Source organism: Acyrthosiphon pisum, chromosome A2 (assembly GCF_005508785.2).
Source record: "Acyrthosiphon pisum isolate AL4f chromosome A2, pea_aphid_22Mar2018_4r6ur, whole genome shotgun sequence".
Lineage (NCBI taxonomy): Eukaryota > Metazoa > Arthropoda > Insecta > Hemiptera > Aphididae > Acyrthosiphon > Acyrthosiphon pisum.
The window spans coordinates 87,657,660-87,682,507 of NC_042495.1; the positions used below are offsets into that span (position 1 = coordinate 87,657,660).

General features: G+C 28.5%; 2 protein-coding genes and 1 non-coding gene across 4 annotated transcripts in view; all 3 read right to left on the reverse strand.

Moving 5' to 3' along the window:
• Positions 1 to 364: 364 nt before the first annotated feature.
• LOC100160629 (cytochrome P450 4C1) lies at positions 365 to 14,282 on the reverse strand. 2 transcript variants are annotated; one of them, XM_008183426.3, is made up of 12 exons: positions 14,212 to 14,282; positions 13,353 to 13,564; positions 12,465 to 12,571; positions 11,188 to 11,278; positions 10,312 to 10,503; positions 5,361 to 5,430; positions 4,985 to 5,111; positions 4,652 to 4,721; positions 3,863 to 4,044; positions 3,641 to 3,809; positions 1,687 to 1,866; positions 649 to 806 (listed from the first exon to the last, which is right to left on the reverse strand). In XM_008183426.3, the coding sequence occupies exons 2-12, from the start codon at positions 13,537 to 13,539 to the stop codon at positions 649 to 651; spliced, it is 1,533 nt and encodes a 510-aa protein (XP_008181648.1). In that variant the 5' UTR covers positions 13,540 to 13,564; positions 14,212 to 14,282. The 2 variants fall into 2 exon arrangements, with proteins under 2 accessions (XP_001944092.2, XP_008181648.1); XM_001944057.5 differs by lacking the exon at positions 14,212 to 14,282 and having other exon boundaries at positions 365 to 806; positions 13,353 to 13,766.
• Positions 7,390 to 7,508, reverse strand: LOC115034346. Its single transcript, XR_003839715.1, has one exon. It is a non-coding gene; the product is annotated as a 5S ribosomal RNA (ribosomal RNA).
• A 2,391-nt stretch (positions 14,283 to 16,673) lies between the features above and the next one.
• The window catches only part of LOC103308996, a 19,051-nt gene continuing 10,876 nt past the window's right edge, over positions 16,674 to 24,848 (reverse strand). The window contains exons 12-22 of the mRNA XM_008183425.3: positions 23,191 to 23,396; positions 22,058 to 22,164; positions 20,709 to 20,799; positions 20,425 to 20,616; positions 19,759 to 19,828; positions 19,431 to 19,557; positions 18,247 to 18,316; positions 17,899 to 18,080; positions 17,677 to 17,845; positions 17,101 to 17,280; positions 16,674 to 17,011 (exon numbers count right to left, since the gene is read on the reverse strand). Of these exons, the coding sequence (XP_008181647.3) occupies positions 16,854 to 17,011; positions 17,101 to 17,280; positions 17,677 to 17,845; positions 17,899 to 18,080; positions 18,247 to 18,316; positions 19,431 to 19,557; positions 19,759 to 19,828; positions 20,425 to 20,616; positions 20,709 to 20,799; positions 22,058 to 22,164; positions 23,191 to 23,396 (1,552 nt within the window). The 3' untranslated portion in view covers positions 16,674 to 16,853. The remainder of the gene's footprint in view (positions 17,012 to 17,100; positions 17,281 to 17,676; positions 17,846 to 17,898; positions 18,081 to 18,246; positions 18,317 to 19,430; positions 19,558 to 19,758; positions 19,829 to 20,424; positions 20,617 to 20,708; positions 20,800 to 22,057; positions 22,165 to 23,190; positions 23,397 to 24,848) is intronic.

A 24,848-nucleotide genomic window follows, 5' to 3' on the forward strand; every position in this document is an offset into this window, starting at 1 on the left:
TAATGCTTATAGCAATTGAACAAGAAATTTCAGTACATATTGATGTCGACGCCGTTATAGATGACTTCAAAAATAAAGTTCATTATAAAAGAAGATCGACTTTATAATAATTAATATTCAATTATTGTATAAACATGTCATGATGTTAATTATTGTAATTACTTAATTAATTTTAATTTTGTATTGGTAAATATTTATCTAAGTTGTAAAAATATATTTAAATCAGTTTAATAATTAACTAAATTTAAACTTGTATTCCTTTTTAAAAAAGATAATCTTCAAATTTTACATACCCTAAACAAGAAGTCTGGCTATGCCTGTGCTAAATACCACTAAAGTGTTAGTACAAAAAAAAAAAAACCTGTAGGCTCTTTATTTTTGTTTTTTATATTAGGTACCAAATTAACTGAATAGAAATGCAATTTTCACATTAGGTATGTCTTAAAACAATTAATTTATGATTAATATAATAATATTATTAATTAAATTTATAATAATAAGGATGCTGTGCTCCTCTACAGCACTGTAATAAACATACATAAAAAAAGGTACTTATAGGTACTTAGGTAAATTAAGTAATTGAATAAAACAAAATATGACTAAAATGGGTACACATATATTAGGTTAGGTTATCTATTCTATGCATAGTTAAAGGTTAAAAAATTTCATTTTTGGAAGTGATTCTATTCTCAAGACTAATTGAGTACTAATTTGAATGTCTTCTTTGCTTCCTAAGGATTCAAACTTCGCATTCCGTAAAATGGTTGATACAACTATTTTCATTTGATTCATTGCATACTTTTGTCCTAGAACATTATGTAAAAATGAAATAATATAAAGTTAAATTTCAAAATGTTTCTAAATTATAAAACTGAAGACTTTTTTACACATGTATACAGAAGGGCCAGACGGAAAATGGATTATGTTTGAAAAATCAGTGCCCGGTGATTTTATTTACATATTATATTATTAGCACAATAACATTTGAATAAATAATGTAAAAATAAGAATTTACAGTAACCGATTCACATGAAGCGTTATCGTTCTAATTTCTAATATTCATATAACAATTAGTAGGCCATTTGAAAACACCACCTAGCCCCCCTTATACATATAGCACGGACCCCCGAAAGTACATAAGCTGATCATCAGTGTCGTCATAGGTATGGATGGTTTTATATTTTAAAATTAAATGGCATGCAATTGACTAGTAAAATATGCAAATAAAATAATTGTTTTAACTTCACAAATCAAATAACCTACTGCTTATTAAAAAATCATAAATTTTCCGCAAACCATTATGTAATTATTATAATGCATATTATATTAGCAATATTATTTCAATCAAAATTTAATACATTGCACAAATTATACTCTTCTCCCATATCTACAGTCTTGTAAAGGATACTTTTATTTTGTACTCGGAATACATATTCGAATAAATGAGAATTAAGGTATTCAGAATACGTATTCGAATAGTTCTTAAAAAATATATTCGAATCCTTTTTAAAATATTCGAATACTATTAGAATACTTTTTTTCACAACTAGTTTTGTCAGTTTTTGAATGGTTGCGGTAATTAACATTTATCAATATGATATGATATCTAGATTATTCATTATTTGATATAATGACGTTGGCTATAAATACAATTGAGAAGTAAAATAAAACCAATCATATAGGTACCAATACAATTTCTGGCGCCAGCGCTGAACGGTAAGTATCCAAATTGAAATTTCGCCTTATTTTCCTCGTCCAAAAATCTTTCAGGGATAAATTCTTCAGCATTTGGATATATGTTTTCACTGCGGTGTAGAATAAAAGGATATACTGCAATTGTAGTCATCGGAGGAATAATGTAATTCTCTGTAAAAAAATAAAACAATATTATAGATAGTATTTTTTACCCTATTCACAATTTTGATCTTTAAAATAAAATAAAATTTGTAATTTAATTGTTACCTATTATAAATTGTATTTTTAAGTGGATATAAATTAAAAATCTTGAACTGATTGACTTTGGATAATAAAATTAAGCATTTCATAATCAGATTTGTTGTAATCAAAAAAATAAAATCTAACTACCTATACTAATTATCAAGGCTGGGAAAGTTAATGATTTTTTTTAACTGAGTTAAGTTAAGTTGATATGCACCAATAACAAAAAGTTAGCATTTTCCAAATATTTTGATTTATTTTGAGCTCTTTATGGACATTTTCAGTTTCTATTTTTTTTAGTTTTTTTTCTATAAATATCAATAACATTTTATTTGTTGCTTAAAATATCTTGAAAATTTATTAGAAGATTCTTATTCTATTGTTTCAAAGGCAGATGAAAAAAATTAAAAATCCGTAGTCACATTTTTTTTTAAAAAGCATCTTAAGTTCAAATATTGACAAAATACGTAAAAATGACGAAAATTTGCAAATTATTTTGAGTTAGAAGCTCATGAAAAATTTTCTTTTTAAATCTAAGATTTTAAAATGTAATACAAGATTCCTCATAAGTTTTTCTACCTTTTTCAAAAAAAAAAATGTATACAAGCATGCAAATTAAATGTTTATGAGCGTTTGAAATTTATATTTTTACAAAATTTGATATTCACTCGATTTCTCATGTAACGATCTTCTTATTTTGTTGTAATGAAAAAAGGAATGACTGTAGATACTTGAAAATTTCACTGAATGTTAACATTAGCATTTTCTATATACGATAAAATTTTGAAAAAAATTTGACTCTTTTTGAGCTGTTTACAGACATTGTCAGTTTTCAACTTTTTTAGTTTTCTTTTCTATAAATATCAAGAAAGTTTTATCTGTTGGGCCAAAAAGTGTAAAACATTAATACAAGGCTCCTGATATATTGTTACAATAGCAGTTAAAAAATATTAAAAATACACAGGCACAATTTTTTTTTTATAAGCATTTAAAGATAGAATTTTGACAAAATTAATCAAATTTAAAATTGATTAATTATTTTGTAGTTAAAAATGTATACAATTTTCAACTTTTAATCTAAGGATTGAAAATTTAAAACAAGATTCCACGAAAATAGTTAATTCTGTTACCAAAAAATCTAAAAAATACATAAGCACAGTTTATTTTTATAGTCATTTTAAGTTCAGATTTGGACGAAATTACTATTTTAGTTATTTTGTTGTGATTTATTTATTTATTTATTTAATCAACAACAACAACAGTAATAAAATTACAACGATTGTATAATATTATTCGTGGGTACTTGAAACTTCTAAAGTATACTATTATATTATATCTCTGATAGTACCATGATTTGTTGTTGATGTATAACGCGATATAAGTACCTAATGGATATTGTGATATGATTAATTTGGAATTTATTATGGATAGTTATTAGAGGTCAATATTATTTTTAATACCATCGATAAGTATATAATATGTCTTATACCTAGGCTGATATACCGCTTCCGCTCAGAATCGTTTTTCTTATACAGTGATATTATATCATTGAATTCAAATTTAATACTATCCGTTATACAGTGGCCCACTTGTAACCTACTGTACAGCGCAGAACGACATCCACTTACCCACCTTTTTTTACATGAATTATTAGTTTTCTAACAAGTATTAAAAAAATATTATGACGATTTGAAATACTTACTAAGCTGTAATGGCGTTTGTAGTTCTCTCGTAATGCCTGGTACACTTGGATAAAGTCGAAGAGATTCTTTAATAACGGCTTCTACATATTTCATGGCATTCAAGTCTTCCATTGTAGCATTTCTATCAGAGTCTCCAAAAATACTATGTAGCTCGTCCCTAGCTCGATCCTGTTAAATAACATTTATTATTAAAATGTTACATGAAACAAAACAATTCTTACTTGTATGTCTGGGTACATCCCCAGCAAAACCAAAGTCATTGTCATCGAAATGGAAGACGTGTCGTGGCCTTCAAAAAGAAACGTATCTACTTCCTCACGAATGTCTCTGTCGTTCATCTGATCCGGCGTGTCGTTCAAGACGTTGAGAAGTAAGTCTAAGAATGATTTCTTTTTCGTTTTTTCTAATCGATCAGTAGTAAAAACATGTGTAAGCTATATTTTTATAAATACGACTAGGTATAAATTTATCTTAAGAGGACGTGATACCCGCATGACGTGTTGTCTCCGTCTTACAAGTGCGTAACATGGCAAATTATACGCAAAACAGAACACGCGTAGCTCCGTCAGCTTATAAATTAGAGTGAATTGACCTCTTATAAAATCTAAAGGTAACATTATAATCTAGACAACCTAATGGGCTTTTTATTATATTTTAATTTTAAAGCGAGCTATGAGTATTTTAAAATTGTAATTTTTTTGTGCATTTCAAAGTAGGTACTCATAACTCGCTTAAAAATTAAAATATAATAAAAAGCTCATAAGGTTGTCTCGATAAAAATCTTACCTTTAGATTTTATAAGAGGTAAATTTACTTTAATTTTTAAACCAACGTGTTCTGCTTTGCGAATAATTTGCTATATTATGCACTTGTAAGGCGGAGACAACACATGCGTGTATCACATCCTCTAAAAATATTGAAATTATTGAAATTCACGATGCGCGGGAAAAATAAGGATAATTTTACATTAATTATAAATTACATTAATTATAATTTAGTAAATTAAGTACCAAATTTACTGTCTGACTGCATTTCTTCAATTCCAGAGTTATTCAACAACGCTCGTTTACTTTTAATTACCTACATTAAAAACACAATATACGCTATAATACATTATGTTATCGATGATTGACAGAATAACTAGAATAAAACACAATATTCTATGTCATGTCACACTAGATCTAAGTCGAGGAAAATAATTATGCTGTCCTTGCAGCTTTTACCATTGGTGTTAATGTGTTATTCGTTACTGGTATTAATAATACGATTATAAGTTATATAACAGTAAACACTTTACGGTTATACTGAAAAAAATTTATTATTTAGCCTTCTTGTATACAAACGTTATCAGTAAACTCGTGTAGCGCTTTGATTGATTTAAAAAAACTTTGACCACTTCCACTAATTTTATAAATCAGATCATTCCACAGCCAGAATTTGAAAATACGTTCAATCACCGATTTGCAAGCACTTTAAAACAAAAAAAAAAATGTACTAATAAATAATTATAATCCAATATAAGTAAGCAGCTCTATAATCAGTTTAAATAATTTTTTTATTCAGAAATTAGATCAATTTTTACTGGAAAATCGTACTTATTAAACAACACTTAACAACAACTATACTTAAACAACACTTATATTCTGTATTTAGTTTCATTGGCGAGCCGATAATAGTTTTGATATTTAAATTATAATCAAAATAGTAATATTGGTTTACCATTTAATTGAATGGACATATTGGACTGATTTGCCTTCTTGAGCATTCATTTCAGTACCCATTATTGTTTCTAAAACAGACAATATCCATTGTATATACGCGTACATGAGTTATGACAATATTTATTGTTGTACAATTAATTGATTTATATTTTAGTTCACATATTCAACCGTATAAGTATAATATCACTATATAATATTATAATTGAATTGTGGAAAAAAAGCCAAGAAAAAAATCCACCGAAAAAAATTTAAATATGAATATATGTATTTTTTTGGTATAATGTATATAAGTTTGAAAAATATAATCACAGGTAAAAGATGTACCTATCATGACAACTAACCCGTTAATCATATTAAACCAAGTATAACATAATATTATAATTATAATTCTCCGTTTGATTGACTTTAAAATTGAAATTATAGGTATGAGCTTTACATTTTATTTGTTTCTTTTTCGTTGCTCCGGTTTAATATCTTATGAAATGGTTTAGATACAAGGGATATAGATTATGGATACACACCAATGGACCACCTGTCAATAAATTTCATTTTTATTACCCGATTATTATTGATAGGTACCTAAGCATTTTGACATTTAATTTAATTTATATCGTTCGGTGCTTACCAATATATAATGTATGTAATATATAATTAACCAGTCAAAATGTTAAAATATTTATCAATCGCAGTGTTATATTGACAAATGGGTTTATTTTCAGTATTTAAAAATATGTAGTACTCCATCGGTGTACACTTGGTTGTTGAGATAGACAATTGATAGTACCTACCTAGTACCTACACTTCCTATAGGTACTAGATACAGTAAAGTTTTATTCAAATTTTAAATTTCAAAGTTATAAATTTGTTTTATATTGGATTCTGAGCGGAGGGAAGAAGCTAATGGTTTTACAATGGTGTTTATTGTATTGTATTGTATTTTTTTTTATTTATCCTGTATACAAAATGTCCACAAAAGGAGTGCTTCGATTTCAACATATAGTATCTACCTTATATTTTAGCAAATTGGATCAAAATTGTACTTTCGATTTTCTCAATAGTTATTTAATGCCACGAGAAAAACTACTGACAAATTTCGAAAAACCGCTAAAAGTGAGATTTTAATTTCTAACGCTTTGTTTATCACTATAGCAACGAATACGGAATAACAAATAATTATATTATCTTTACATATAAAATCAATATTGAAAAAAAGAAATATCAATATCACATTATTATTATCTAAATCACCGCTAACTTATGATTACTGAACTTTAGATTAACCTATCCTATACAATATTGATAATCACCCGATAGGTGTTTTTACTATCAAACCACCCAATAAACCATATTATTGGAAACACAGAAATTAATTTTCATAACATTTTTGATACTATTGATATTTGATAGGCACCCCTTAATATTTTTTTAATTTTTGTTCTTTTTTCCGTGTTCTATTTTCCTCGCTCTTTTTTCCGGGATTCCATTTTTTTGATCTATAATAATAATTAATATGTATAAAAGCAATATGCCATTCATTCATGACTCGTCGCTATTTTTCAAAAAAGACGGATTTTAAGGGTGTTTAAAAAGTTTTTTGGAAACAACTTGTTTTCATAGTTAACAAATATGGCGTAAAGTCATATTTTTACAGCTAACATTATATTATTATAAGATTATAACAAAAGGTAGGCAAACCGCTTTATTGTACAGTAGGTGTGTCTAGAAAGACACTGTATAATAGTGTGTTGGATGTTTAATCTGGATTCAATAATATGAAATTATGAAATCAATGAATCATTGTACCTCTAGGAAAAACTTATTTTGTTTCAATGTGAACTACTTATGAACCTAAATAATTCTTAGCTATATAAATTGAAGATTTTATAAATTTTGATCTATAAAATATTTTTTGAAAATTTTATCAAAATTTTAACATATATGCTTTATTTAATTAAATTAATTAAATGCTTTGGAAGGAGTTCTCTTCAATTGTTATGTTCCTAAAGTTAAAATTAAAAACTCAAAAAAGCTAACGGCACGCAGTGTTCCCAAGCGGTCACCCATCCAAGTACTAACTACGCCCGACGTTGCTTAACTTCAGTGATCGGACGAGAACTGGTGTATTCAACGTGGTATGGTCGTTGGCGAAGGGCTCTTTTAAAATTACAGTATTTAAATTAACTAATAAAATATTGGATTGTTTTTATATGTTATAGTAATAAGTAAGTTATAAAACTGAATTTTGAACTTTATTAAATATTTAAATCTATAAGTGTGGGTCACCAAAATCGTAAATACGCCTCGGAATATAGGTAATAATATTATATAGTTTATTATACTTAATTATAGGTCCCGGATTTGAATGAAAAATGTATTATTTTTTTATATAATTATATAGGTAACTAGCTGAACCCGTGCACTTCGTTGCCCGTAAAAAATAGCAACTCTTAAAAAAATTATGATTGTTCAACTTTTTTGAGTGTAACCTGCTGCAGTAAGTGCAACTCAGTCACTCTGGTAGCCGGTAGGCGATGTTCAATAATTTTATTTGATGTAAGCTTTTACCTGATCTGCCCGAATAACCAATAATAAATGAATACTAATTTCTACTGTAAACTGTAACCAAAGGCAACTATTAATAAATAAAAATAAAATTTCCAATTTCCATCGTGAACCTCAATATCTCTGTTTGAGCACCTCTTTAAAATACGAATTTCAGCAAATCCTTTCTTATCGCTCGGTGAAAATATGAGAAGAACCTCTATTCCAAATATCAAGTTCGTACGTTGCGTAGTTTTTGAGTTACAGCGATCAGTGACTAATTGGTATTTGGATTTTATATGTATAGAAGATAGTATACTAATTATAGTATATACTATATTTATAGTAGGTATTATAATATTAATTCAACCTACAGGCTATAATAAATAATAACAATACAAAAAAAGCGGGTAAGTATACTGCCCTGCTACCAAGAATTGCAGTAACTCCAAAATTGTGAAAAGTCAGGTTATATAATATTCTTATTAATTGAACTATCCCGCGGATTTTTTTACCAAGGTAAAATGCAGTAAAAACCACTATAAACTCCTTGAAAATCGATTATTGTTTCAAAGAAATTCTGGGATTCAGGTAAAATACTAAGCAAAAGTGCAGAAAAGCCATATACTAAGAACAAAAGCAGCAAGTCCATAGATTCACTGCATTATTTCTTAGGAATCGGATTTCTAGAAGTTTTACATAATCTTACTGTAAGTATATTGCCTTAGTAATATTGTGTGTTCAAATGGCTTCTTTGCCGTAACTCCACTAACCTATGTTATAACAATATTTTATTAATCTACCTTTATATCTTGATAAAAGTCAGTATCTAATCACTACTTTTGTTGTTATTAATGTTAATATTATTATTATTTACATAAATTAGAAAATAAAGAAATTATGTCTTAAAATGTTTTATTACTAATTACTGTTTTTATCTAATAAATTTACAAATCAATCTATAATATACTTTGATTAGGTATAATTATAATATTTTAGTATTTATATTTCTTGTACTTTGGTAATTAATTAATTTCATAAATAAAATTAATAGGCTTTTTTTACTGGGAAAAGATTATTAACTTAATCAACTTTATATTTTAGTTTAACTTAATGTTTCAGTAGAAGGCTGTCGCAGAGTGCACATAATATAAAAATTAAGAATCATAGGAATGGATTTACTGCATTTTGTAAATTTAACCTGGGTTATTTCCTAAGTGAAAATGCAGTAACTCCTATAATATGCTTAAAAGTGGTAAAAAACATACAAAAAATGAATAAAGTACAAAACGAATATATCAACAAATAACTTGAACATCTATTAAAAATGATTTATAGAAAAAATCATTAAAAAATAATAACTTCTGGGTCAAAAATTAAAAAATCCTTTAAACACGATTTCCCAACATTTCACTTTTTGGAGTTACTGCAATTCTTGGTAGCAGAGCAGTAATATAAATATCGCTCTGCAGTATAGTAGGTTACAAGTTGGTCACTGTATAATGGATTGTATTAAAATTCCAACAAAATAACTAAAATCATTATTTTTATTTTTATTCACAAAATGTTAGAAATGTAAATCCCATTTTTAGCGTTTTTTTGTAATTTGTCGGTGGTTTTTCCTGTGTCATTAAATAAATATTGAGAAAATCGAAAGTACCATCTTGATCCAATTTGCTAAAATATAAGGTAGGTACTATATGTTGAAATCGAAACACTCCTTCTGTTAGATATTTTGTATACGGGATATAAAAAAAAATAAATAAACACCATTGTAAAACCACTAGCTTCCTCGCTCCGCTATCAGAATCTAAAATACAGACTGACAAACCGTCTCCGCTCAGAATCGTTTTTCTTATACAATGATATTATATCATTGAATTCAAGTTTAATACAAGTTTAATTATACATTGACCCACTAGTAACCTACTGTACAGCAGAGCGACATCCACTTACCCGATTTTTTAAAAATATATTTTTGTTTTCTATGGAAATTATAAAATCGAATAAAGGTTATGTCACAAAGGTTTTTCGAGTTATTATTATTATTTTACAGTTGAAAATTGACTGACAAGTGACTTTATTATTATTATTATTATTATTATTATTTATGAATTATGATTGTTCCTACTTTTATTTACATGGGCTTTTTTTCCACCTACGATTATTATTATACTAGGGCAAGTCATAACCAATAACAAAGTTATTTTGGAAATGTATATCCCAACAAAAACATATACTTTTGTAAAATGAGAGCCAAGTTCAATACTATAATATCATATGCCTTGGTTGTTGACTTCAACGACAAAAGAAGTGAGATCTAAATGGGTGCCAAGTTATTTTGGAAATGTATATACACATCATTATTGCATTAACAACTGAAAATTAAATGTTACGTAATAAATCACCACAAATTATATCCAGAGAACACAAAGTCACATAATCAGCGATGGAGATTTCTTTATTGCTGTTTGCAGAAGCGTCCAATAGCTTATCCACCAATATGCGTGAGTGTTTGTTTATGGAATGATTGTACATGTCTAATGTCTTGAAGTGAAACGTGTTGGTGAGGAGTTTCCGTCGATTATGCCATTTCTGACCTGTATATAATATTACAGATAGGTAATGTCTGTTATCAGTCCTGTAAAGAATACTTTTAAAAAGTACTTGAGTAAATAGGCACTCAAAAACATTTTTTTTTAAGTATTTAAGATACTACTCAAATATTTTAATTATATAGTATTTCAAATACTACTCAAATACTCTGAAAAAGTATTTGGAATACTATTCAAATACTTTTGGTTTTTTAAAGTGGGTTTCTAACTATCGTAATATAAACACATAGGTAGTAGGTTGTCTAATAGTTAGCTAATAGTTTAAAGGGAATATTGTTATTCAATAACTATTTTCGGAAATCTGGTTTTCACAAACCTTCAGGCTTCAGCTAACACAGAAATACAGAATACTAAATAAAACTATTATTCTATTATTGTAGTTGACAATAATATTTTTCCAACCAATTATTTCAAATAAAAATAAAATGTTCGATATATAAAACCAAAGTATTCAATACAAAAAAGTATTTAATACAAAAAAAAGTATTTAAAATACTATTCAAAATACTTCATGCTGAAAGTATTTAAAAAGTTATTCAATACTTAAAAAGTATTTGAATACTTTTACTCAAATACTTTTACTCAAATACTTTACAGGACTGTCTGTTATCGACTTCCCAAATTGTGTACGCGTTTCCTTTCATATATCTCAATATCTGACAAACATACCTGAGCTCAACAAAAGACCTTCGTTCAGCCATGGTTTCAACATTTCATACTCTGGACCTTTCTTGATATTTTGGGTATTGGACAGTAGAATCTAAATTAAATACAAAGTTTAGTGTTAAGTTATCATTTTGTTGTAAACTAATAGCTGCAGATGACAAAAAAATTTTTAAAACTTTGTAATACGACGAACTACGAAGTACTATGTAGCCCCTTTCCTCAGTTATTTCATTATTATTATTTTTATTACTACCAGAAAATTTGCTTAATATTGTTAGTTCATGAACACAAAAAACTTTGTAATCAATTGTTAATAACAGCTGATATACTGATGTATTATTATTTAATGAAATTATAATTGGGTTGAGGGTTTCTAAAAAAACGGTCAGTATACATTTTTAAGCTCCAGCCTTTGTTTATGAAATTGTGACACAGTGTTTTTTTCCCGAGTCTTTTCTTTTGACCCACTTAATAGGTACCAAACGTTTCCAAAATTCGATACATATGATGACACGTTGACCTCGTCTGTCATGGTCAGTGGCGGGAGTGAGAGTCTCGTCTCTCCGTCGTCGACTGACCGGCGCGCGGCTTCTAATTTTCGTATGTCGCGGGCATTTCTTTTAAAGGCGTTTTTCCTTTAAAACTTTCCAATTTTAAAACTGTTACCTATAGGCTATAATATTATTTTTCAATGTAGGTACCTTTAAAAATAACAAGCTGTGTTCTCTTAGAAATAACCAATATAGTACCTTCATTCTTTAACGGACCGTTTTTACTTGCGCCGTGCATAAGCGTGTGTAATATAGGTGTAATTTCAACTTTTGACGTGGGGGGGGGGGGGGCTGAGTATATTAAAGGCAAGCAGACCATTGCAATATAGCATTTTAAAATTGAATGTCCTATGTTTTTTGAGGAGCTACGTCTAAGTTTGGGAGGCTTAGCCATTACTCATATTACTTTGATTTAATCAAAAGCATTTATCTCAAAACAAAAATGGTACCTACTTGTTTGTTATCGCCTGTAGTTAATAATTAATATTTTATAATTAGACATAAAGAAATGTAAAATTTTAAATAATATCTTAAATTTTATAAAATATCTCACATTTTATTATATTTTTACGATATGTTTTTGTTAGAAAAATTGAACGCTATAATATCAAGTAATTTGTTATACAATTATAAATAATCAGTTTAACTTTGAAAATATTTTTAGGTAGGTAATTCATATTTTAAAATTCAAATGAACCTATAATGATAATATATAAATCAATCACTTACTTTTAAATCATCTGGATCGTTTAGTAAAACGTATGATCGGCCTGAAAGGTTAAAATGAACTACTGGACCGTTATTTCTTATTAAATCCGTGAGAAATGGCAATATATCTAAATAATTTTTAAGAAAAATAAAAAGTAATCAATTCAAAAATTATAATATGATACCTGCAATATGATTCAATAATTTGTATAACATTTAATACTTTTTTTAGTTTAGGTTTAGTTTTCAAATTCTTATTTCGATCTTGTAGTACGTATAATCGAACGGTTTCCTATCAAAATAATTTGTTCATTCTAATTTATATGTAATTTGAATAATACGTGTGTCGTATATGTTTTAGATATATTTATACAATTTATATTATATTGAATTACGTGCGGGTTGTGTACTTGTGTTAAATTTTTGAAAATTTTTTAAAAAGATTTCTTCAAAATTCTAATTTTCTAAAAATACTATAGGTTAAGTGGGATAAGTGAACGATTGGGGTAAGTGCGTTTTCGACTAATAAATTAAGTTGAGTTTAGTTTTATTAATTTAAAACTAATTATAATATTTATAAATGTTGTATAGAATAATATAATATTATAATATATCACAACACTATATAATTTATTTTTTGATTAAAAATTCGCGGTTATTTTTTCCGAGTTTTGTGTTCACTCACAAAATATTTGGACATATACTAACAACAAAAAAGTTTCTAAGTTCTCGTTTGAAAATTTAAATAATTCAAATAATTTAAAAACGCGATCTTTAAGAACATATATTTAAAAATTCAAAAATCAGAATTTGAATAAGTACGTTATTATCGAATAAAAAAGGGGGTTGGTGAATCGATTGAAAATCAATTAGAATTAATATAGCGTCACTCACGTCGCGGTTACCTACCTTTGGGTTGCATCATCGCAAGTTTCCATGAAAGCACCATCTCACTCCAAAAGGTTTTCGTTGCGGAAGGCACGTGAGACGAGATCTGTCGGTATTCCACCGGCATACGTAGTCGCGACCATATCGCGTACGATATCAAACCCGCCAACGGCATCAACACTACACTGTAAAAGTTTACTTCGATCATTTCCGTCACGGTCTCTGGTGTATGTCTAATTTTAACAAATAATAATTTAATATTATTGTCTTCAGAATAACGCGACGACGCGACGCGATCGTCTGATTTAAATTTTAAACAATGATATTTTATTGACGTTGTCGACTCAATAATAATAATTTGTCACACCACAGCCAAGCGAGTGCACCTGTTAGCTGCGCAAAGCGATGTGCCGGTTACGAATTACGCGTAAGACTACCTCTGTGGCTCTGTGGGACGTGGACGCCACACCCACATGTGTTGTCTCCGTCTTACAAACGTACATATCATGGCAAAATATGGAACGTTCGCGATAAACATTTTACTCTGTTGTTTTTAAATCCAGAGGGAATTCACCTAAAATAATTATCTGCAGATTCTTCTCCGAGGCTTTTATTGATATTTTAATTATGCGAAGTAAATTTGTGGACAACTGAGAATGTATAAGAAATGTACAGTTTTATAACGCTCGTAACTTGCTTCGTAGTTAAAATATCAATAAAAGTTTGGGAGTCACACTAGAGAATATTTTCGCTTTTAAATATTATAATAGGTCATTGAACTCTAACTTCACAGAATAACAGCATAAAACGTAAAATTAGCCATATTATTGTACGTTTGTGGGCCGGAGATAACACATAATATACAATAAAATAAACTCACGTCTACTTAAATACTTAATACAATATTGTAAACAATATTGCAGTTTTGTTCTGTGACGATGCGGTCTGGTATACGACGGAGTCCGAAATAATCACGCAAGTAACTGGTTTATATTATCTCCGAGGTCACAGCTGCATTGCTTAATACCATATGACGTAAGCAGTAATAATAATTCAACGGGTATCGTTAGGCATATATACCTACATTATAATAATATACGACCAAACGAAATCGCATGTTTATAATATCGCCGTTGTGGCGGTGTAGCGATTTTACAGTGACGGACTGTGATTTGATATACACGAGCCAGTTTTCTACTGCAAGAAAAAAATTTCCTACCAAACCAATTTTTTACCAGTCATTCAGATTCTGAGCGGAGCGATAAATTTATTGATTAATGATTTTACAATGATATGCGATTAGTTTTTTCGTGGATTCTTACACAAAATTATATTAAGAAAAATGTTGCGAACAAGTGGTTATTTTGACATCAAATTTTATGTACCTACCAGTCGATACCTTTGAAAGGTCAAAATTGAAAATTCCCTGGAAGTTACAAACACGTATAATAATAACTTAATGTCTTATCTAACCTATATCTTAATTCGTGGTTACAAATTAGGTAATCAGAAAATTACAACAACATTTTTACGCAATACCGGTTTTAACAAAATCAATATTCCTATTTTGTTGTGATTCAAAAATGAATAACTGTAGGCACTTGAATTTTTTATCAAATGTTTATATTATCATTTTCTATACATTCAATTTTCAAAATATTTTGATTATTTGCTTACCTAGCTATTTATAGACATTTAAAATTTTTAATTTTTTTTCTATAATTATGTCTATAAAAAAATGTTTAATCGATCAAAAACATTGAATTTATTACAGAGTTAGGTGAGAACGTTGGCTATCTCATACTATGGGCGATCGTCTACGCTGAGAATCGTTTTTTATAATAATATGCAATGATTTATCATTGAATTCAAATTTAAGTTTTAACACACACAATACAGTGAATTACTTCTCATCGACGAGGTACACTCGATACCTACAAACTGTACAGTATAGAGCGGTTACTTACTTTCCCTCATTTTTTTCTATGGATACCTTTCGTGTAGTACCTATATTCAATGTATGTAATATACAAGTCATAGGCGTGCGCAGCCCGTTGTGACAGAGTGGGCCAATGATACTTAAAACTAATTATTTTAGGTGTTACACTGTTACCTATAAAATTACATTCATTTACTCACCGGTCATCACCCACTGATTAAATTTTAAGATATAATATATATATTTTTATTCATAAGTAGGGCTAGGACTTATATGCATTTGCATATTATTCTCCTCAAGTACAAATTGATTGGTTGTGATTTATGTCCACGATTTCCTTATCCTCGAATAAATAGAACCATTTTTTGTTTGCATATTTTATAGATTTAAGAGAATCTTGTTAATTTTGTTGATATAAGAAAATCAAAAATCAGAATGCTATACAAGGATACCTTGTGATCTAAGTTGTCATCTATAATAAGTATGGTACAACTCGCAGGGTGGGCCATGGCCCACCCCGTGCGCACGCCTATGATAAAAGTACTATCGTACGTATTGTATAGCCTTTATTCAACTGCAAAAACGATAACTATAAACTGCATTAACATAAACTAGCATCTTATTTATTTTAAATAACATTTAATTAAGAAAATAACTAGTTATCTAGTGTAATTAATCACATTCCATCCGGTACAGGTCGATTGTACACTTTTCATTTTTTAACCAGACTAATGACAATACAATTGTGCACCAATTGATATTATATTATACATAATTTATATTTTATATACAACATAATATACTCAATAATATACACATGGTATATTATTCTAACTACATCATTTTGTGTGTTGTAAGAAATGTTCAGCTAGTAAGTAACCTCTGTCGAAGGACTGCACATCAAAAAAATGTTTGTATAAATATTATATAATAGTAGGTAATGAATAATAATTGATAATAATAGTGGCTCGGCGTGGCGCACTGGCTGAAATCAATCACGCGATGTGATTGATTGACAGTAAGCAACGGCCGCTGCCCCTAGTTCCCGGATGGGTGACTACTGACCTAATAATTAAAATTAACTATAGAAAAAAAAATGTATTAGTGTACAATAAAAATGATAATACCTACTATTTTTAAATGCATCCACATGTTTATCTTAGCACATATTCTTATTTTAAATAAAGTTTTACAGATTGTATATATTAAAATAAATATCAATGATTTGTTGTTTGAAAAAAGTAAAATTATTTTAGGTAGTTACAATAGAAGTCTCAATATTAATTAATTTCCACATAGAACGGAAACTGATGTAAATTTCACACCCAGGCTCAACATTTGAAATAACACCACCGTGTCGTAATGTTGTAAAAATACTTTTTATCTTTTGGTTAAAAGAACAATTTATTTTATAAAAAATATATTACGTATCCATAGCTTAATAACTTAATAATATAAGTACTTAGATACCTAATAGGCAATTAATTACAATTTATGTACTTGAATAAAATAAAATATTATAGTTAAATGAGTACAACAATTATAGTTATATCTATTCACTACCTACATTATGTATAACATTATTAAAGCTTATAAAATTTCATCTTTGGAAGTGACTCTATTCTTATGATTAATTGCGTACTAATTTGAATATCTTCTTTGCGTCCTAAGGATTCAAACTTAGCATTCCGTAAAATGGTTGATACAACTATTTTCATTTGATTCATTGCATACTTTTGTCCTAAAACATTATTCAAACGTTGATTAACCAAAGGTAAAGTTCCAAAATATTTTGAGTTAAAATGTACAAAACAAAAGCAATAATTATACCGATGCAGTTTCTGGCGCCGGCGCTAAACGGTAAATATCCAAATATAAATTTTGCCTTATTTTCTTCATCCAAAAACCTTTCAGGAATAAATTCTTCAGCATCTGGATATATGTCTTCATTGCGGTGTAGAATAAAGGGATATACTGTAATTGTAGTCATTGGAGGAATAATGTATTTATCTGGAAAAACAAAACAATACTATATAAAATGTTTTTGATGCAATTTAAAATCAATCTATTCACTTTCAATCTTTATATTAAAATACAATTAGTATTAATACTTTTTACAAATTTATTATTAATACGAATGATTAAAAAACGTTGACTTGATTGAAGTTAAAAATTTAGCATTTCATATTTACAGATTTGTTTTATTTATTGGATAATTATAATTTGACTAAAAATTGGCGTAGTATAATAATGGTATAAATACACGTAATTTTTTTATATTGAAAAAAAAATTATATACTTACGTGATTTGTATTGAAATTAAAACTATTTATAAAAACCTGAACAAATTAAAACTAAATTTCTGATAATTGTTAAAATAATATTATGATGATTTGAAGTACTGACTGAGCTGCAATGGTTTATCCAGTTCCCTCGTAAAGGCCGGCACACTTGGATACATTCTAAGCGATTCTTTGATGACGGCTTCCAAATATTTCATAGCATTTAAATCTTCCATCGTAGCATCTCTGGTAGAGTATCCAAAAATGCTACGTAGCTCGTCTCTGGCTCGATCCTGTTAAATAACAATTATTATTAAAATGTAACATGAAACAAAAAAATATTTACTTGTATTTCCGGATGCATCCCCAGTAAAACCAGAATCATCGTCATCGCAATGGAAGATGTGTCATGGCCTTCGAAAAGAAACGTATCTACCTCCTCACGAATATCTCTGTCACTCATCTGATCCGGCGTGTCGTTTAAGACGTTAAGGAGTAAGTCTAAGAACGATTTCTTTTTCGTTTTTTCTAATCGATCAGTAGTAAAAATATGTGTAAGTGGTATTTTTACAAGCTATATAGGTATTAAAAACTGCCTGAAACTTATAGGTAGACTATAGGTATTAATTTATTTTAAAAATATTGAAATTCATGATGGGCAGGAAAAATAACTATAATCTCTCTTTGTACGTACCAAATTTACTGTCTGACCTAATTTTTTCAATTCCAGAGTTATTCAACGACGCCCGTTTACTTTTAATTACCTACAGTAAAAATACAATATGCGCTATAATATACGTTATTTATTTAGCGTGTGTTTTATGATTACATGCAATAGATTAGGAAATGATAAAAAGGTTACATGAAAATAAAATATAAATTAAATTAAAATAGAATACAATATTATAATTTATAGTAATATGGATAAAAATGAATGATATTAATGTCCCAGTTTCTTGAGAACGCTTCCGGATTTTCTACTAGAATGTCAGGGGATGTAATTTTTTATTCCATTTTTCCTTTCTGGACTCATCAATCCTAATCAAAAGGTCATCTGCTATCTCAACGTTTCCGTCAATGAATTCTTGGTAAAGATGTTCACTGATCTCATTCCATTCAGAGATGTATTTTTTCCTATGGCCTCTTGGCATCTGTTTTTAGAAATACTAATGACGAGTCCCACCAAAATTGTTTAGCTTGAGAATTTAAGTGGGATGAATTAGATGCAGTTATAGATATTTTTGCATAGTTTTTCCATGCAGCTCTGCAAAAGTTAGGGGGCTACCTGATAATGTACGTTTGAATTAGCGTCGAATACTACATGGGCGTTATTTAGTTCGGTGGTTGAATAGTCATTATCGATGTCTTAATCCTTAAGAACGTGAGAGATGCAAACGTTTTTTGACATACTAATACCTCTAATATTGATTTGACAGATGCTTAAGTTAGGACTTTCTTGATCAGTGGCACTGAAAACAGCCGTTTTTGGTTCGAATCTTCCGATTATGTTATGTTTGGTTGGATTGCATATAACGAGATCAGAAGATCATTATAAAAGATAGTTTGGCCGCAAAGTTGATAGATCTTTAGCCGTTAAATATCGCACATTGTGCACCACGTGGAGGCGATCTATCTATTCACCCTTATAAGGTTAGGTAAGGTTAATATATGTTATCGATACAGAATAATTATCGACAAATCACAATAAGAATCAAGTCACATATAAATCTAAAACGAGGTAAGTAATTATGCTATCATTGCAGCTTTTACCGTTTGTGTTGCTCGTTAGTGGTGTTACTAATATGGTTATCACAATAAACATTAAATGGTTGAAGTATATGATTAAAATGTATTATTTTAGCATTTGGATGTACACACGTTATCAGTATACTCGTGTAGGATTTTAATTGATTTGAAAAAACTTTGACCACTTCCACTCATTCTAAAAACCAGATCATTCCACAGCCAGAATTTGAAAATACGTTCAATTACTGATTTGCAAGCACTGGAAACAAATCAATATATAATTCATAATAAGTAATGTATTAATTTAAGTAGCTATAATATAATATAGGTAATGTATTAGTTAAAAAAATTTTTTTGTTAGAAATTAGAACGATTTTTAACTGTAATCACACTAAATTATTCTTTATTGAGTTTCGTTGGTACCCACTTAAGTAGTACATATTTTAGAATGTAGGTTTACCTCTTAATCGAATGAACATATTCAGCTGATTTACCTTTTTGAGCATTCATCTCAGTGCCCATAATCGTTTCTAAAACAAATAATATACTTAAGTAGTAAATGGACACGAATTTTTACAATAGCGGTCCAAACGGTTGATTCGCTTATTTTGTTTACATTATGAAATGTAGAATATATACCGTATTTATTAAATAGGACAAGTCAAACAAGACATCCAACAGATTTCGGCCATGTCACATTCACTGAACTGAAAACATGGAACGCGCATATTATATAATTTATATAATTTATTATAATTCATGCATTGAAAATTATCCTCTTATATAAAAGTCTGACATTATAATACCACAGAGTAGATAAATAATACGATAAGAATATAATATATTCTATTTCCATTTGAATCTTATTAACAAAAATAAAATATTGTTAGTTATAATGATCTACATTCTATATTTCTATTTATTGATACAAAAGCACGATTGAAGATTTATACATGTAATAAATGTTTAATAAATGTTGATAAAAAATAATTATGGCATTGAAAATGGAATCAATAGGCATCGTCCGAAAGCCCAAGTTTTTCGGTCCATATTTACAGTTCAGTTGTGGTCTGCACACTTGGCACCAATAACGACCGAAAATTAAATGATACGTTATAAAAGTTACCACAAATAATGTCCAAAGAACACAAAGTCACATATTCAGCGATAGAGATTTCTTTATCGTCGTTCGCAGACGCTTCAAATAGTTTATCCACCAATATACGAGAGTGTTTGTTTATGGATGGATTGTACATGTCTAATGTCTTGAAGTGAAACGTGTTGGTGAGGAGCTTCCGTCGGTTATGCCATTTCTGACCTGTATATAATATTATAGATAAGTAATGCCTGTTATCGACTTCCAAAATATTGTGTACGCGTAATCGTTTCATTTAACTGTAACAAAAATACCTGAGCTCAATAATAGGCCTTCGTTCAGCCACGGTTTCAACATTTCATACTCAGGACCTTTTTTGATATATTGTGTATTGGACAGTAGAACCTATATTAAACGCATAGTTATTAATTATAGTATACGATTATTTATAATACCCGATGCCAACAAATTTTTAAAGTTTTTGTAATAGCTGATGCATCATTTATTAGAATGTTCTGCGGAGTTCTGCAGGACAGAAACCGAAACATGTGTGTGGAAAAAAAATCAATAAATTCTAATCAAAATACATTACTACGATCTACCGTAACCAGTAACCATTATCTTCATAACCTTAAGGTAATTACTACTTACTAGAAATTTCAACGATACATCATCAGTTCAATACCTAAGTACTCATCACTCGATTGTCTACCAAATGACGCCTATAGAAGAAAGGGTATGGTTGGGGTAATATTATGACGTTGGAAATAGTATCTACAGTTCGATTCTAATACATATTATTATTTATTTTTATGTAAATTTATCATATGGCTAAGTCTGCAGGTTTGTCAGAATTTTGTTATCGTTCTACGGGCTTAGTTGATGTGACGAGTATGGCAGCGGTGGTGGTAACGTGAAAATTCAAATTTGAATTCAATTTTTTTTTATTTACATTTGTCATGTTAGACTATTGTTCAAGAAACTCGTTAGTAGTTTTAATTATTTTTGTTTTATTATTATTATAGCGAAACACATGAGTATTGGTACACTTTTTTGGTAAATAATAATTAAAAAGTTTTGAATGATTTATTAAAATGTATGAGTAATGTATATATTGATCATTATACAAAATATTATAAATATTTTTTGTAAGAAAAATAAAAATAAAACTAATAATTAATATATACACAGTGGTTGATCTAATCTTGAAATTAGTATTTTGATTTCACAATTATCTACATTTGTTATAACACAAACATATATTGTGATGATTATATAAGGGTAATTTAACTTATACTTAACTATTTAACAGTTAAATCATTTTAAATTATTTATTATAATCTTATAAAAAATCGGTTTATCTTTGGGCTTATCTTGAAGTAAACTGGTTTTTAAGAAACTTATCAAAAATAGTAAATACTATACATAGGTAATATTTTTAAAGGTCATCAATGCATTGCAGCACTCTTATAAATATAAGTTGTTATAAAAGTATTTAGATTAGTAATCGGTTGATAGGTAACTGTTAAAATGTTAATTGGTTGATAAATTCACAAAAATAGTAGCTATGTTATTCGGATTTTAATTAATAAACTAGTATTTCGAAAATAATATAAAATATTAAAATATGTAATATGTTTAAAGCAATCAAAAGTGTACTTACTTTTAAATCATCAGGATCGTTTAGCAAAACGTAAGATCTCCCTGATAGATTAAAATGAACTACTGGACCATTCTCTTTAAATAAATCCGTTACAAATGGCAATATATCTAAATAATTTGTAAGAAAAATATAATTTTATTAATCTAATCTAATTTTGTTTTTTGACAAAATATATTGTACCCCGCTTATTATTATAAGTATGTATTATATTTATTCTTTGATGATTATATAATATAGTAAAGATGTATTATACTATTTTTATTTCCAATTATTTCCATATATTTTACCTACAATGTTTTACGCTACGTAATGTAATCGTATTGTAATTTTGTATAATGTATGTAATGTGTCAATGGACACTCTGTACCCAATCGCTTTATATTGAAATCATATTTTACATTTTTATTTCTAGCAAACTCTAAGAATATGTAAATGTTTCAAACTTATTTATTTAATTAGTTACGTGAATAGTAATTGTTTATATATTTGACGTGAGTTGTATTTTGTAGTTTTCTTCAAATTTTACAATTCTTAAAATCGACAATCATCATACATAATTGTTAAGTTTTTACTTAAATGACAGCATGAAATTTTAATTTCATATTCAGAAACAGAATGTTAATTTCTGCTAGTGTTAATAAATGTAGTATACAAATTTTATTTCAAACAATGTGTTAATTTCCTATAATATATAGCGGGGCCTCACAGGGTTACCCGAAAAATATTGGTCTTCTACTACGAAATTACGTTAATTTAAACGTTAGGTATTTCAGTATTTGCTTATAAGTTATGACTAACTGTAATCGTTTGAAATTTGGTTTTGATAAAATTATAATATCCTCAATAAAAAATTTCAAAAAATATAATTACTTTTCAATAAAAAGAGTGCTTAATTGTATACAATAATCGCCTTGTACATAATACATGTCTGACTATATAGGTACGTCCTATAATACTGTTTCGACGTATCATACAGACGAACTGACGAAATAACGGATAATATATGTTGGTATACCTACGTCTACATAATAATAATATGTAGGTACCTACGTCATATTACACATTATGACACCGTCGTCGAATGAATGGATCTAAAATCAATTATTAACGGTTGCAACGAGTGGCGCGTATACCTTTGGGCTGCAGCATCGCAAGTTTCCACGAAAGCACCATCTCGCTCCAAAAGCTTTTCGTCACGGAAGGCACGTGCGACGAGATCTGTCGGTACTCCACCGGCATGCGTAGTCGCGACCATATAGCGTACGATATCAAACCCGCCAATGGCACCAACACCACACTGTAAAAGTTCACTTCGATCATTTCCGCGGAAGTCCGTTTAAATCAACCGATAGTGTCGTTGTTTGGCGTAGAGGACAATATTATAAATTATTATGACGAACGATATATTATTATGTTATTATATCATATAATAATATATAAATATTAAATAAAAAATGTATTGTACATTATAAATAATAATATTACGTCACACCACAGTCGCACACGAGCTTAACGTGTAAAGCTGCGCAGGCGACGTGTCCGGTAAAGTGTGTAAAATTTTTTACGGCGATCGACACCGATTTGGATCAGTTAGGCGCGTACGACGTCGCCCGAAAAGCGACTACTAATTTACATTTTCCCCGAGGTCACAGCCGTTGCGCATAATGATACTCTCGTTGTAATAATTAATAAATAATAATGGAACGGTAATGATAGGTATTTATGATTTTTCGCGTTCTAGACGATAGTGGGTTTTTTAAACTAAAAATAAAGATTTTTCAATGACTCACGAATCTAAATAATTTTTATTTTGAATGTTTAACTTTTAAGCGACTAAATAATTATATTCTTTAAACATTAAAATAATCAACATACAAATATAAACATTCTATTAATTTTGTTGTATTTTATCATTCAATGGAAACATTTGATTTATAAAATTAAATTCGTTAAAATTGTTTTAATGTTGTATTTCATCGCAAATTTCGTGCTCTTGATAAATACATCATTATAATATTATATATTATATAAGTATATAACCATAATATTATGGTTTATACCATAATGTTATACCATATTGTATTATACCAATACCAATAATAGTAAAGAACGAAATCGCAACTTCACCTGCGCAGTTTGGTAATAGTTAGATAAGATCTATTAATTATATCTGCACGCGATGGTCCACGAGTGCACATTTTTGGTTTGAATTAGTTTCAATAATATATGATTTAAGAAAAGCGACAAGCCGACAACCTCTAAGCTGAATGGACGACAACGCTACATTTAGTTAAAGAAACGTTAGCGACAATAAATATGATTCTCTTAAAAATCAAATTGAATAAATTTAAAATTGAAGAATATCAATAAACAAACAATCAATAGATTTATGTCAATATAGTAAATGATGGATTATTTATGTTAAAATAAAATGTGCAATCTGATGATGAAAAAACTAGTTGGTGAAATTGATCATAGTCGATGGTAATCTATTACTTATTAGTTTGTTGAGTTTTATTTCCATTAGTTATAAGATATTTTTAAGTTTTAATTATTATTATTTTATAATATAATGAATCACATAGGTACCTATGCATTTTAGGGTTGGGTTGAAATTCAACGAATTTGAAGATTTTTAATTACAAAATATCCTATCCTTATTAAATTGTAATGATCGGTTATTCATATTGTTCTTGCGCCCAAAATTGTATATAAATAACCTTTATATTTCGCCCTACCTATTATTGAGTTATGCGAATAATTAAACGTCACCTCGACGAGTTCAAAATTA